A 16,733-nucleotide genomic window follows, 5' to 3' on the forward strand; every position below is an offset into this window, starting at 1 on the left:
CTGTTAAGCGTGGAGGTAGCGGGTTCGAATCCCGCAGTAACCCTGGATGTATTCTTTGTGATGTCTTTCTCTGAATTGTTCTATCTGTATTTTCTACTTGACAATGACTTATAAGCCTATATTGAGCACACAAGTCAGCAAATGTATGTAATTTTAATAAATAAATCAAGCATACGTCACAAAATGAAAAATTGACTATGGATGGGTGATCTAATGTAAACAATAACAAGCGTCCTTAAACCGGAAGAAATTTAGAAAATTTCCGGTGTATCCCTCCGCTTATGTTATGACTACGAGGCGATGTGTGAACAAGCCAAATATTCTATATAGTTTTGTTATTGTAATTTGGGTTCAAATCTAAACTTAATTGTACCATTCATAAGAGCTTTCAGAAATGTTTTGATTCTCAGAGGTCGTGAGGCCAAAAAAAATTTTGGAAAGTTAATATCTCATTGTAAATAATTCTTAAGGTTTGCCATGTTTTGTATTTTATCCCTTATTTGGCTACATTTGAATAAAATGTTACCAAAAATATCTTTAAAAATATCTTTTTAAGATAGCCTAATTAGAAAATATTCTAATGATTATAATATTAATATGATAATGCTGAAGTTTAAAGGCTGAAAGAAAGAACTCGGTACATGTGAAATACTGCAAAAGATATGATGCAATAATATGATGGCGCGTTTTTTCAATCTGCGGCGTAAAAATATATCGGAAGCAGTAACCCGGAAGTCTAGAAAGAGCAATTTTACCACTAGCGCCGCCACCCTTAGCTTTACACGATCACCCATCCATTCGTCAATTTCAAACTGAAGAAAACTCAACTCTTTAAAAAGGGTATTATAATCTGTTTTCACTATCAATTTTAAGCTTTCCTAAAATGCACTTGAGCTTTCTTAAATAGGTTTTTCGAAAGTTTAAGTTTTCTTAACTTGCTAGAGAAATCAGTTTAGATTTCGTTCCCTTCTATGAGATTCAATTATTAGAGATTACAGCGCCTTCTATAATTGATATTAATGCAATTTTGGAAAGCTATAAGCTAATTTTTAAAAAATGTATAAAACTTATTAATTAATCTCAGTTGCTATTCTTTTAGATCAATCCATCAATGACATATATCAACTTTTGTTGACAACCACTGTTTAAAAAAAAAAGTAATCATATCATCAATAGACACGTGTATAATTGGTATTTCATTCATAAACATTTAAATTTGATTCATATTAAACTCATCTGAAATATCTCTCCACGAATTCTTACCTTGCAATGTGATATTTTTGTGGTTTATCACAATAACTTCGCTTTTCTTGTAGTATATGATACGAATCCGATCGTTGATTTTAAAGCCTAATAAATTCATTCGATGTTTTTCTTCTAATATGATGGAAAACATCGTAACCAAAATTGAGAAATCTATCGAAAATGGAGCTGAGTTGAGTGCTCAACACGTACCTGCAGTGAAAAACTCTGGTAATCGTCTTTTTTATTCCTTACCTGAGGATTACACCACCGTTGAACAACCAGAATCCCTAGGAGTTGAAGAGAGATCTCTGCTTCTTAAAGAAATTTACTCCAATATTTCGAGTCGAACTGCGCAATTTGATGGACCATTTGGTTGGAGATCTGGTAAATTTGTTTATTTTAGTTTAAATGTTTTCAAAGTATGGTATCAAGCTTTCTTAGCTAATGTTCATCCATTGTCAATCACGTCAAGGGAAAATTTCCTTATCATGATTTGTGTCCGAATAATTTTTAAAACTTGGAAACTTTTGGGTAGGGGCCCATGCGGGGAAAAATCACAAAAAGGACCAACTCCTGAGGTAAAACTCGTAGCCACCCTGGGCTGAACACTTTCTATGTGTTTTTTCCTTTAAAAAAAATCGCTAGCTTAAAATCTTTTTGGTAATTATACTTGGTATGACAAATCACGATATGGAAATATCCCCATTGTGAATATGAGTGTATTGTTCGACAGTAGAGATTTTTTATTATTTTTTCTTTACTGTACAAACTAAATCATTATAATCAAAATAGTAATTATTGATTTTTTTCATTATTATTTTTAACTGTGTAGTATTTGTTTGTGTAGCATTCAACATAAATGCAGTGCATGTTAGTCTGATAGAAATTCACAACTAAAATCGTGACAATCAAAGTAGAAATTTTTTTTTCTTCATAATTTTGTGTAAATGTTCATGTAACTTCATAGTGTAATTATTCCTGGTTTCTTAGAGATTTACTTATTTTACCTTTCACATCTAAAATCATTCAAATCAAAACTGTAATTGCTGATTTTATTCATATTTTATGTAACAGTTGTTACATTCCTCAGCGTTAACATTTTACGAAACTTTGATTGCATTTCCTCTTTAACTCCTTCCATTATCTATCTCTATTTTCATTTACTTTATTACTTTAGTGTATTTTTAATTTAAAGGGAAAAAGAAGAAAAAACACTGAAGAGACAATGATTATCAGAAGTCCAAAATTAAAGCGTGACAATTGTGTTGAATAGTAATCAAAAGATTTTTACTAACATGGAATTTTATGACTTGAATGACAATAAGATAAATCTATAAATATTTTGAGCTTATATTTTTTTTTTAAATTTTATTAAACAATTGCTGTTAAATTATGAATTAACTGCTCCTAGTAACTATAAAAACAAAAATATAAGGGCTTAAAACTATATTAGATGAACTGATTAAATAAATATAGGAAAAGTGTTCTTCTTCTTAATTAGTTAAATGACTATAAAAAGCAATTATAATTTAACAAACATAATTTAGTATATCTTTTCTATGCTTTATTTTGTTATTTTGTCCCATCTGAGGTCATTACCCTATTTGATTTGCTTTTAGACAATTTTTTATGAATATGAATCACAGCTATTTTACATTTTCTTTGTATATAATTAAAATTAGTCTATATTTATAAACAACAACAAAGAAATTCTGAAAGAAAAATATCTAATGCAAATGAAATGTTTTCCACTAATTTAGTGTCTGTGTGTAACTTCTCAGTATTCTGAGATATTAACATCTATGAATTTTGAAGTTTTATAATGTAAACACTAATTACACACTTTTCTTAAAAGTGATCAAGAGGAATGAAATTTGAACGACTAGAACTCTGCTGTTTGTAAAATTAATTAGGAATTGATAATAAATGTTTATTATCAGGGGTCTGTCTAGGTTTTTCTGAGAGGTACCTATTTTATGAAAATTTAGACATAATTTGTGAAAATTAAAAATTATATTGAAAAATCAACACAAAAATATGGTAAAGATATTGATTTAATGTTTCTTACGGGATACAAAAATAAAATTTAAAAAAAAAGTATTTTGTTTTGCTACCGTTTTTATTAAAGTTGAATTTGTGAAGGTACCGCTAAACGGTAGTAAATTTGGCCTGGACAGACCCCTGTTAGCAATGAGAACTTTTTAATTGTGTGTGATTATCATTTATATATATCTTGATTTTCTAGTTATATATTGTGATTATGCAGCATCTGGTCAGCCTGTAAAGTTTATTGAAGAATACATTAGTAATCATGTTCTTCCGTTTTATGGTAATACACACACAACAATAACTGCAACATCTCTACAAAGTACATATTTCAGACATGAAGCTAAGTTAGTTTTCTTTTTTATTTAGTGTGCTTGTATGTACTAATGCTATTTATTGATATCATCTTAAATTTTATAATTTTAATCTTTCCTGTGAGAGAGAAAGGATATTTACCTGAATTTGTGTGAAAAAAAACAGTAGATGTATAAAATTATGAAATATGGAAGAAATTTTTTTTTTCACTTTTAAAAATTTATTCAGATTTCATATGTTGCCTTTTTTTTATCAGTCAGTTTAAACCCTTTTATGTATGTTAACTGAAAATTTTTGACCTATCCATGATACACTTGTCTTATCCAAATGTTGCCAAATACAAGATATACTTTAATCGTTTATACCATATTTAAAATTTAAAACTATTTATTGAAAGCTTTTATTAAATGTACAAATGAAAACCTTTCATCATCATATCTGGCTAGACAGCCCAGGGTGGGCCAGTGCCTTCCCTTGAATTCGAATCCACTTCTCTCTACTTTTGACACTTGTTCGCCAGTTTTTCTCCTTTAGAGTAAGGAAGTCAGTCTCAACTAAATCCAGCCATCTCAGCCTGGGTTTACCTCTTTTCCTGTTCGTTAGGGGTTTGTGTAATAGGATTTTCTTTAAATTTGAGTAAAACCTTTGGCTAAGACAAATATACCAACATTTTTCAGTTAAAAGCTTTTCGAAATATGTAATTATTTATTCTCTTCTTTACCATCTTTAATTATTAAAATATATTGTCACTGCATTATTTTAGTTCTTTAGTTCACTTTTGATTATATATTTGTTTGTTTAAAAATTTGATGATGATGATAAATAATAAATTTTTTATATACATGTGAGACGTAAAAATAAATTTACTTTTAATATATTAAAATTTAACACAAAAAATTGTTATTTAAAGTTGTGGGAGCCTTTTTGTAGTTTTATGAAATGCAAATTAAATTATTTAATGAGAAGGCGGTATCTTACTAAAAGTACAGGGTGAGCCAGTCAAACCTGCATTTTTGAAAAGGGCGGGGGAGCCGTGGAAGTGGGCGGAGAGAGTTACCAAGGTTACCATTGTGTCCCCCACAACTAAGCATTTCAGTAGCTATGGAGCAGTGGTCTAAACAACAACGTTTTTTCGCTGTGAAAGCGTTTTACCGAAGTAGTAGTTATGCAGCCGCTCAGCGTCGTTACCGGACAAATTTTCAAATTAATCAAAATAGACCAGTGCCGCCTGTTAATTCAATCAAATTGTGGGTGAAAAACTTTGAAGCAATTGGTGAAGCAATCGGTCCTCAGCGTATGCTCCGTGATGTGATGGGCAGTTTCAGAAATCGTCTGCAAGAATGTCTCGATCAGGAAGGACGCCATCTTACTGGCGTTTTTTGTAAACAGAGAATGTTGTTTCTTAAATGCTTTTTAATGGAGATTAAGATAGTAACAATACAATTTTTAAATATCCATCTGTTTATTTTTTACAGTCATTTCAAAAATTGCAGGTTTGACTGGCTCACCCTGTATTTTCACATGCTTTACTCATCGTTTTTGTCTTTTTTACACTTTTTGCTGTATTTTCTTTTGCTTCTATTATCAAGTAGGTATCAAAGTAAATATGAACCATAATGAGATAAAATAATTTTTTAATATCAGTTTGCATTTTTTCAATTAATTTTTTAATGCATTCTGTATCTCACTCTTTTTCTTTAAATGTCAAATTGTATATTATTTTTTTTAATATTATTGTATTCAATGTTATATTACATATTTCCAGAACACAACTTTTTCTTGTTAAATTAAAATTTTTAAGGGAACTAAAATAAAATATAATTTTACTTGATTTATCCCTTAATGTTAAAGAATATTGTATGTAGCTATTTTTAACTTGCGTCTTCTTTCAATTTTTTGCTAAATGTAAATCTTTTATATTTGATACATAGTGAATTTATTTTTACTAAAGTTTCTGTTTCTTCTCCCCCCCCCCCTTTTTTTTAAAAAAAAAGAAAAGAAAAAAAAATCTTAGTAATAGAGAACTCTTACTTTGTATAACACTGGTGTGTTTTTTATTTTGAAATAATCATTGCTTAAAATGTGTATTGAAAAAAATGGACATAGCTCAAGATACTTGTTTAAGAAAATGACAGAATTACAAATAACATTTATTTTAATTGTAATTTATTGAACATTATATTACTAGATGAAAATTAATATTTATCATAATTATTTTACCAGGGATATTATTCGAAAATCTGTAAATGCTAGTGAACATGATGCTGTTATTTTGACTGGAAATGGTTGCACAAGTGCTGTCAACAAGTTGATTCATGCCTTAAGTATTAACATTCCAACAGTAAGTCATTTGATTTTTATAACTCTTTCTTTAATATTCATTTACTCTATAGTTGTGTAGTTCACTTTTTTTTATAAAAATTATTTCGTACTAAATCTGGAAGATCTATATCTCTTTATTATTTTAATAAATTTCCCTCTTTATAGATATTGATGTTTTTATAAAATGTTTCTATTGCCTGCATAATCAGAAACATACTGTAAATCAAATGCAGTATGACAAGTTCCGTATCAGGCATTTATAATATTTTGATTAATATTATTTTTTTACATTCATGTTATTATTTAAAACTGTTTTAAAGTCAAAAGTAATTAATCTTCTCTAACTAAGTTGTAATTTAATTTATTTTTTACCACAAATGTTTTTTCTATTTTTTTTAAAAAACTATGCATTTTAACTTTTAACTCTTTTTGTTTTTATTTTCATAGGTGGTGTTTGTTGGGCCTTATGAACATAATTCAAATGTATTGCCTTGGAGAGAAATTAATGCTAAAGTATGTTTCTTATCTGAATATTTATTAAATTGATGTATTGAAAAGAAACATTTTTAATAAAAAAATATATTTTTTACAATTAAGTTAAAATGTTCTGCAGAAATCCAAGAAATGTTTATTCCTCTGACTGTCTAGTTGTAAAAAAACTCTCTATTAATCTTCATGCTTCTTCAACAATTTCACGAGTTACTCTCATGCTGTATATAGAGAAGCAATTTTATTTGAAGAAGCATTCTCAGAAATGAGAACTAATATATAATGCATCTTTTCATTGCTTTTTCCTTATCTTAAAAAATTAAGTTGCGTAAATCAATGATTAAAATAATTTCATAATTAATTGCAAATTTAGAAAATATGCTATATGTAAATAATTATTTAGTAAAAGAAGATAATTATGGTGTAATTTGTGTTAAATCCATGCATTCCTTATATTTTTGTGATAAGTTTTGGTGATTAATCATTTTTTTTTTTTTGCTCGTAGCAAATTATTTTCCTTACTACTATTTATTACTTTCTATATTTAATTAGAAAGCTTTTTTTACTTGTAGATTGTGAGAATTAAAGAGACAGCCACTGGCTTAGTTGATCTTGAGCATTTAGAATCTGAATTGAAGGTATTTATAAACATTGTTTTATTCACTTTACACATTTATACATTTAGTTATTGAGTTTACGGAAATAACTGGAAAAGTTTGTTTTATATAAATTATCAAAAACTTCTGTGTTTACTGAATTCAAATGTTATTTATTATCTGATATGCTTAGTATTTTGCAAAATTTTACTATAAAAGGCAATTGTTAATGAAATAAATTGAATGTAAAATAGCATATATTTGTATTGTATACATAGCAGTTAACTTTTCCAATCTTTATAAAAGACTAATTAAATTGAAATTTGGTGAAATTTTTTTTTCTGCAAGAAGTACTGCCTAGAAAATTTTTTTTGCTTATTGTTAAATTTAATTTTTGTTAGTTTTTAATTGGTCTATCTAAATTTGAGTTATTAAAATTGTACAATAATTATCTTAAAGTGACACAGTTACATTTTTAAACATTGTAAATTAAGATTTTTAATAGCAAAATGTGATGCTTGCTTTATTTAAATTGTTAGTCATTAACTATACCAATATATATTTTAAAAAGTATAAAGCAGTATAAAGGTAAAGATTATTAAGTACTTAATATGAAAGTATTTTAAGATTTCACTTTAAAGATAGTTACGTTTGTTAAATAAGCTTTTGTATATTGACTATGATATGTATTCAAATATTAATTGTTGTACATATTAAAACAGCTTCTCTTTTTTTATATATTTAGAAACATACTAATCAAGGTTATCAACTAATAGGAACTTTTACGGCTGCTTCTAATGTTACCGGAATTGTTGTAGATGATAAAGAAATAGCTATTTTACTTCATAGATATGGTGCCTTATCATTTTGGGACTATGCAGCTGCTGGACCTTATGTTGATATAAACATGAATCCAATTGTTTTCGGGTAAATAAAGACAAATTGTTTAACAATACTAGACCTATTTGTTTTGCAGTAGAATGACTAATAATAAGTACATTAATTTTATGTCAAAACTTATATTACGTAAGCTTGTTTCTGTTTTCTTCCATAAAGCTGAATGTTAAAAATAATGAACAAAATGCCAACAATAAATTATTATGGCTCTAATTAGGTTAAAAAATCATTCATTGTTTATTTTTGTTGAATTCAAGCAAAGTGACTCTTAAGCTATTAACTTTCCACTTGTTAGCTATTAGCATGGTTGCGGACTTTGTACGCTTTTTGGGAAAAGTTTTTCTAGTGATAGAAAATTTTCAGTTTTAATGTATGATCAGTTGTTAAGTAAGTTTGATTTAAAGCTATTTTCTATACCACTACATGTAAATGATTCAAAAGTTCATATAAAAAATCACTTTCTTGTTCTTTCGAGGTGAGGCTTTTGAAATGGTGGAAAAATCAACAAATATTCTGAAATTTTAGTTTTTGATTGTCTACCATTCAATAAAATATTTTACAAAAAATGTAGTAATTGCAGACCTGTATTAGTTAGGTCAAATACTAAAGTTAACTACAATGAACATAGAACGCAACTAAATTCTGTTGCAACTGATAAATGTATGCACTAAAACTGATTAAGTATTATTAAATTTCAGCGCTAAAGTGAAAGAGATTTATCTCTTTCTTGGGGAATAATACCATCCATAGATTAAACAAAAAATTTAATAATGTCCCAATTTACTTTTACAGGTGGTTATTTTAAGGAAAGGATGTTGGATGTGTGATTGCAGTTTTATTATATTTGCAAACAGTCTCCATTGCAGTCATATTTTAATTACTAAATCTTTCCAGATATTAAAATGGAAGCAAAACTGTTATTTAAATTAATTATTTTCTTTCAAATATGATTTAAAGTAAAATTAAACTATAACTGAAACATATGTAATAAAAATGATTCATAAATTTTATTTCTCTTATCTGTCATATAAACCCAGTAATTTGTTTTTAAAAGGTTAATAGTTTTTAAAATGTTGATATTTCACATCCTAACTAAAAAAATGCAACAACAAGAAATTTATCGAACTGTTGTGTTTATATACTAATATTTGCACAAATCCCTCTATGCTTTTTGAATATCTTTTTCTCTGACAATGTATGTGTTAAAAGAAGGAAACTTAATTTTTAGGTTACTTATTAATAAACATATTTGTTCTTTTTTTTCTTTGTTAAAGTCTCACTTTTTTAACATTTATTATTATACATTTGCAGACAAAATGAGGGTCTTGCTTACAAGGATGCCATTTTTATATCTCCTCATAAATTTGTTGGTGGTCCAGATACTCCGGGTTTGTACAGTATTTTTCAAAATTGATACTAAATCTTTAATATCATAAACTAAACCATAGCTTAAGTACAAACTATTATGAGTATATGTTTCTTATTATGTTGTTAGTGGACAGAAAGTTTTATTTTGCACTAACCCAGAATCAACTTTAATTGTATACTTACTTTTTATAATTTTTTATTCAGAATTTTTTTTATACTAATTATGATTTCATTACTGTTGTAAGATTCTAATTTCTAAACAGTTTTATGTTATGGAATTAATTATTTTAAACTCAATAGTCGAAAAATTATTCATCAAAACCTATATTTATTTTTTGCCCTGATGGTACAACCTTGATTATCCAAAGTAACAGGGACCAAATGTACTTCATATAATCAAAATTTTTGAATAGTTGATAAATTAAACCTCCAAATAACTAAATGTATTACTCTGCCTGGTGAATGAAGAAAGAGATTTTAGTAATCAAGTTTCTGCTGTATATACTTCTTGATTTCAACACTAATTTTTATATGTATTCAATCATTGATTCGGAAGAAATCAAATTACGTAGCTTCAAACTTTTATTATTTCAATTTTATGAAGTTTTATTTTCAATATCCTAGTTTTTAACTATGGTTGTGTTAAGAATATGACTGAAGACTTTTTTTTATTATAATAATAATTGATCTTAATTTCAAGAAACTTGATAATAATGGTAACTAATTTGTTGCTTATTTTATTACTTAGGTCCTATTCTTTCATTTATATTTCTTTGGAAAAACTAATTATGGATGATATTGATTGTACAAAACTAAAATTATTTGTGAATTAATTAAAATATTAATGAAGTACTAAAAAAAAAATAAGTTATTCTGTAATTAATTTCAATTCTGCTTGTTACCTCTCTTTATTTTTTCCCAATCAAAAATATATGTGTTCTACCATATAATAATGCTTAATACACAAGTATGCTTACATTATATCCAAGCTAAGTTTCAATTTTTGACAAACTTTGGTATACAGCATACAGATGTAAATAATTTTCAGTGGTCTGTTGAGAGGCCTGACATAAAGCCTTGTTAACATTTAAGGAGAAAAATAATTAAAATAATTATGAACCTACCATATAATGAAAAATATCGTTTTATTCCTGCTTTTGGAACAAATATTTATTTTAATACAGCTCATTCCAAAAAGTCCTGATATTAAATCTTTCTGAAGCTTTCATATGACTTCATGAAACATGAATGTGAGAATCTGTATCTCTCATAGAATCTGTATCTGTATTCTGTACACACATCAAAGTGTCATTTATATTTTTTAATCTTGTGATTGAAATTCAATTCTTTTATATAATTGGCTCATTATGCTAATCAGCAATCATGAACTTCTGTGTAATTTTACTAAAAATTAATTTTTTTTCAACAGGTATTTTAGTTGCAAAGAAAAATCTTTTTTCAAATTCAGTTCCATGTGAACCTGGAGGTGGAACAATATTTTTTGTAAGTTCTTATAATTTTTTTAAAATCTTAATCAATTCTTTTAAATTCTAATTCATTATTTTAGATACTAATGATTAATGTTATATTCTTTCAAAAATATTTTTTAAGTCCTAGTTTAAATATAGTCCTTTTTTTTCTTGAAAGTTATCATTATTTAATATAAATTAATATATATCAAAGGAAAAGGTTCATTATTTTAAACGTTAATATTATATTTTTTGTTGTGTTGCTTAAAACTAGCGAATTTGTAATTATCAAAATTTTTAGGCATCGGGTGTCAGAATTTTTTATGCCAACTTATTTTTTTATGCAAATACTTGTGCATATTTTTCAGTTTGAAAGAGTTTGTTTGATACAGTTGAAGAAGAATTAAACAGCCTGTTTTATAACTTTAAAGGTTTCTTTGCAGAAGAAATATTTAAAAAAAATCTATATTAATATTACCTCTTCATAAAGGAAGTATGAAACAAGAATACGGTAAATTTACTGTGAAAAATGAAGGTATAAAATACTTAATTCCACGCTTCCTTCATGCTCTAATAAAGATTGTTTTTCGGATGCATATTTTCTTCCTGTATTTAATAACTTTTTACAATAAGATAGCAATAAAACTGAGCATGGTACTAAGTTTGAGTGTTTATCAAGTTATTCACTTGTATTTTTAATATTAAAAAATTCTTCAGGGGGAGAAACTATAGCTTCCTCCATGAATATGTTCAAGGGGGAAACTAAATTGAAATACAAGTCTTACCTGTGACATTGGAATGAAAACCTTACTTTCTTGTAAAACATTTTTCTTTTAGATTAAAGTGTTAGTAAACAATCGAATCTGTGATGTATATCATTATTTCTGCTAGAAAAGATTTGACGTCTATCATAATAAATACGTTGAAAATAAAAGAATAACAAAATAAATACTTTAACTTTCTTCTCAAACGCATTAAATCTTTTGTCTGAAGGCTAGTAGCTGCAAGGATAAATGATAAAGAAAATTGTTTTTTGTATGAGGATCATTTTTGAAACTGTTGAAAAATAAAAAAGAATATTAAAATTAAAATGAACTACCTAAAAATGATTTCATTTTCATAAATGTATGAACAGCAAAATAATTAATATTAAAAAAGAATACAGAAAATTGGACTTTCATTTTTTAAAATCCCATACCATTTTAGCTCAGGTATGTAGCTTAATTTGAAATGCTTAGTTAGAAAAGTTTCAAATTTAAGGAAATGTTATCTTTAAACATATATATTTGCATTCAAAACATTATACTGAAGCATTCCAAGCATATTGATGTGTTATATTAAAAATCTGCACCTTATGAAAAATATTCTATGCATGGAATAGAACAATTTTTTCCATGCAAATGTTTCATGCATAGAAAATAATTGTATTCCATGCATAAAAAATTTTATTATTTATTTATTTAATTTTTTGTTAAAGACTAATTTTGTTTTATTTTGATTTTAAGTATTTTGATAATCTTAAATTGACTTGATATTAATTGTAAAACTATGTTGGACATTTCCTTCTTCGAAACAAATGTTTTTTTGGATCTTAGAATATATTGTATTTTTAGAAACGTTATATGGCATTAGCGCGTTCAAGATGTTGCTATTTTCGATATAAATGTTAAAAAATATTTACAGAATAAGAGGCATTCTTACGTATTTAATATCATGTTAATATTTTTCATTTTTATCTAAGAATCATTCTGAATAAATTTCACAAGAAAGATTTAGCTGTGTTCTTTTACATTTATGTTAATATATTTATTAATATATTTACACATTTCTACAATTTTAAAAACAATTTTAGCATTTTTTAACTTTAAAACTGTGCAGTTATAATTGTGAAAAATAATTTGTAAAAATAACATTTTAATATAAAAACTATATTATATAAAATTCTTTTTGCATACCTCTATATTAATAACATAAGCTATAATTAATCAGTACAAGCTTCTAATAGTTTTAATTATTTTTTTTACTTTCAATCCGCAATAAAATTTATTGCTGATTAGTTTTTATTAATTGTGTCACAGAAAGAGTTGTAACCTATTGTTGATTATTTATTTTTTACTCAATTTATATCTGAGTAATATTTCTATTCATCATAACTCTAACTTTATTTATGTTTAAATTTTTGCAGGTTACACGAAATGGTCACCGCTATTTAAAAGATATTGAAATGAGAGAAGAAGGTGGAACTCCTTCTATCATTGGTGCAATTCGAGCAGGCATGGCATTTCAACTGAAAGATGCTGTTGGAATAGATATCATATCAAAGAGAGACAAAGAAATTTGCAAGTAATTAACATTTGCATATTTTGTTCATTTTTTATGTTTATTCAAATTCATCATATTTATTAGGTCTTTTGAAAAGCATTGTACAATATTATCAATCATTATATCAAATAAATATCAATATGAAATATATGACTGTTCTTATGCTTCCCTTATTTTACCATAAGATTAGTTTTATCATCTCAATGTGAAAGGTAGTTAATTTACATAAACACAACTTTTATTAAATTTGTCTACAAAATTTTATACTATATCTATTCAAACAAGATAAAATAATAATAGAAATATATGGAAACTTAATTAACTTTTTGATGCTAGTTTAATTTAATATGCAAAAAGGTTTTGAATATTTTTAAGATGATATTTTTCTTAATAGCAAGCCTACTGTAATATACAATTCCTAATTGCCAACGATATTAGGAAAACATTCCAAAGCAAAACCATTTTTTTAGTAACATCAACTATTGAAAAATAGCTTAACTTATTACAACAAACTCTTTTTAAAAACAATGTGATAATAAAACAGTGTGATGATAGGATAACATTCCAAAGTGAAATCCCTAATTTTTCTAACATAAACTATTTCAGAATAGCATAACTTATTACAACTAATTCTTTTAGAGTAGACATTCATTTTGGAAATTCTTTTAAGCATTGAAAAAATTTATTATTCAAAAATAAGTTTTTAGACATGTGATACATTGTTCCTGGCTATATGCTCTAGTAGACATCTTTGGAAAGACTTTGATCTTTGAAAATCTTCAATCATGTCTTTGTTGCCTTTTCAAAATGTATTTTCTTCCTGTTTAATGTTTAAGTGCTAATAATTCATTTTCTGCTGTGTTTAGAAATTGAAATTTTTGTCATCAAAGTATTAATATAGTGTCCCACTAAAAATTATATGTTTTCGTGAAAATTGCTGTTAATAATGTAATTTCTACTTTAAAATTTAATAGCTATAAAGCAAATTATGCTTTATTTAAAGTATTTTCCTTTTTTTATAAAATGGATAACTTACAGAAATATCTTTTGTCAACCAAAATGACTTATCAAGTAAAAATTTTCAATTAAAAGTTTTCAAATAAGCTTATGTATGTAGTAAGTATTATGTATATATAATGTTAAATTCATATTATTGTTTATTTAACTTTAGATAATTGAATACTTGTCATGTAGATTTTTATTTTTCCAGTTCTGAGAAACTGGGATGTTACTGTAGCTCTTTAACATCTTCAGATTACCAAGGTTAAATATTTTACTCCGTAGCTAATTTTCCAACTCTTAGTCTATGCATTAAAAATACACTTATTTTTAATTTCTTTAATTTAAATTAAACAAATCAGCGTAATGGAAAATGCTCCGAAATTTTAAATAAAATAAAGATAAGTGATAAAATTTCATTTTATGCAATTCCTTTCAATGAACTAGATCTTAAAAATAAGTGAGACATTATTTAGTTAATCAAAATTTATGATAATTGAATTTCGTGCATAAAGATGCTTATTTATTTTGAAAGACTAATTCTTTTTTATTTTTTATTTCAGTATGGTTCTAAAAAAGTGGGAGAATGTCCCTGAGCTTCAAATTCTTGGATATACCCATGTTCAAAGATTACCCATATTTTCTTTTGTTATTTACCATGAAAAGTCTGGCATGTATTTGCATCATAATTATGTTTGTGCCTTGTTGAATGATATGTTTGGAATACAAACAAGAAGTGGATGTGCCTGTGCTGGCGCATATGCTTTAGACCTACTTGGAATTAATGAGAATTTAGCTACAAATTTTGATACTCTCCTTGCTGAAAACATGTATGATTTGTATTCAATTTTAATGATAATTAATGTATGTTGTTAATATGAATTATAATCGAACTCTTAATTTTCTGCGCTTTTTGGTAGCTGATCTCAGGAAATTAAGTAATTAATGAATAAGTATTCAAATTATTTGATTATTAAACAATGTGGAGCAAGTTAACTTTAGATCTTACTATTAATTTATGTAATTTTCTATACTAGTAGTTGTACTTTTTTTGGATATAATTGTATTTTGATAAGAAATTGGCAATTACATTTTATTTTGCAAATGAATTTTGCTTAATAACTTAAAATTCTGTCTTAACTATTGTAGTCATAGAGCAAAAGAAACACCAAATATTTCAATAATAATTTTTGCCTGTTTTTCTAGAATGATTATAAATTTGGCAAAAATCTTTTTTCCAAATTTTGGCAAATGTTTAGATCTTTTGAAGTGTTTTTAAATTGAGTTTAACAGTATCTAAGTGATCCAGATAGTTGAATTGGGAAAATAGGTGGCCAGAGTTCATACAATTAGAGTTCCATTATTATATTTTTAGTGCTAAAGAATTTTTCAACTCAGTTTATTTGTTTTATATTCTTTTTAATATATTTTTATATTTTGTATAAAATTGCAATATAGCTTTATTTGTTTTGAATTTAAATTTTTATTTAAAATGCATGGTTCTTGATTTTATTACATTCAACTTTTCAATTCAGATTGATTAACAAAATGTTAGTGTCCCTTGCAAAATTTTTTAGTTTTCTCAAAACATCAAACTGAAAATAATTCAAATTTTAATTCTGCATTGCTTGTATTTTAAGGTTTACTTCCTTCCAACATTATTAATGTGTTTGTAACATGTAATTTAAGTAGTAATCAGAGAAAAATGAATTACTTTAGGTGAATATGTTCCCTAAATGTTTAGAAATAACTTTCAAAAGAGTTAGATTATGAAAAAAATCAGAAATGCAAACTATGATAACTTATAAAATAATTGCATCCTATATATAGTTTGAATTCTGTTTAACTACTTCCTTTTTTCGAGAAACCAAGAACATTTTGGAAATTTCTTCTTAAAATAACTTCCAAATAGCGAAGTAAATTTCTATTTAACGAACTTTTCTGTGAGATCCACTTTCCCTATTTTTCAAAATATTTCAGAACATTTTAGACTTGTTAACGCATTTTATGGAGGAAATTATCTAGAATTGATTTCAGAAGCTACTTAACTTTTAGAGAAAGCAGTAAAATCCCTTTCCCTTTTTGTTTGCATTTCAAACTGAAAACTCAGAAAATTAACGGACTTTATCAGTAGCAATTAAACTTAAGAACGCATGTGATAATGTAGGTTTAAAATTACTTTTGTAATAAATGCATTTATAATTTTATGCATAAATTTAGCTTTTTTTTGTTGAAAATATATGTAGCATGATCGTATTACACTGGATAATGTTTTGCTCTATTCTTGCTTTTCATGCAGATTACTTTAATGGTTAAGATTTATGAAATAAATAGTAAATACTACTTTACAAGATAAAGGTGTACGAATTGCTATTTTCATTATGTCTAGTGTTTATGAATTTAAAACCTGTTTTGTGTTGTTTTAAGCATTTCAAAAGGCGATTTTCTGTTTAACGAATTTTCCATATAACGAACTTAGTATCGGGATTTAGACACTTTGTTAAATAGAGGTCCGACTGTATAAGGAAAAAATTGAGACACAAATTATTTTGCTATTTACATGAATAGAAAATTATATTTATAGCAAAATATGGAGTTATATAAATTTATGTTGGTTATATTCTTATTTCTTACATAAATGTTTGTATTGCTATTGAATTTTTAT

At 26.1% G+C, this 16,733-nt stretch overlaps 1 protein-coding gene across 1 annotated transcript in view; it reads left to right on the forward strand.

Annotated features, from left to right (window-relative positions):
• The first annotated feature begins 753 nt into the window (after window positions 1-753).
• Window positions 754-16,733, forward strand: part of LOC107455864 (uncharacterized) — a 39,097-nt gene continuing 23,117 nt past the window's right edge. Inside the window, exons 1-10 of the mRNA XM_016073586.4 lie at window positions 754-1,629; window positions 3,491-3,638; window positions 5,830-5,947; window positions 6,376-6,441; window positions 6,990-7,055; window positions 7,759-7,940; window positions 9,222-9,298; window positions 10,708-10,781; window positions 12,933-13,090; window positions 14,632-14,898. Coding sequence (XP_015929072.1) covers window positions 1,320-1,629; window positions 3,491-3,638; window positions 5,830-5,947; window positions 6,376-6,441; window positions 6,990-7,055; window positions 7,759-7,940; window positions 9,222-9,298; window positions 10,708-10,781; window positions 12,933-13,090; window positions 14,632-14,898 — 1,466 coding nt within the window. The 5' untranslated portion in view covers window positions 754-1,319. The remainder of the gene's footprint in view (window positions 1,630-3,490; window positions 3,639-5,829; window positions 5,948-6,375; window positions 6,442-6,989; window positions 7,056-7,758; window positions 7,941-9,221; window positions 9,299-10,707; window positions 10,782-12,932; window positions 13,091-14,631; window positions 14,899-16,733) is intronic.

This window comes from Parasteatoda tepidariorum, chromosome 12, assembly GCF_982258835.1.
Source record: "Parasteatoda tepidariorum strain Cologne lab strain chromosome 12, Ptep-v5.0, whole genome shotgun sequence".
In the NCBI taxonomy this organism is placed as follows: Eukaryota; Metazoa; Arthropoda; class Arachnida; order Araneae; family Theridiidae; genus Parasteatoda; species Parasteatoda tepidariorum.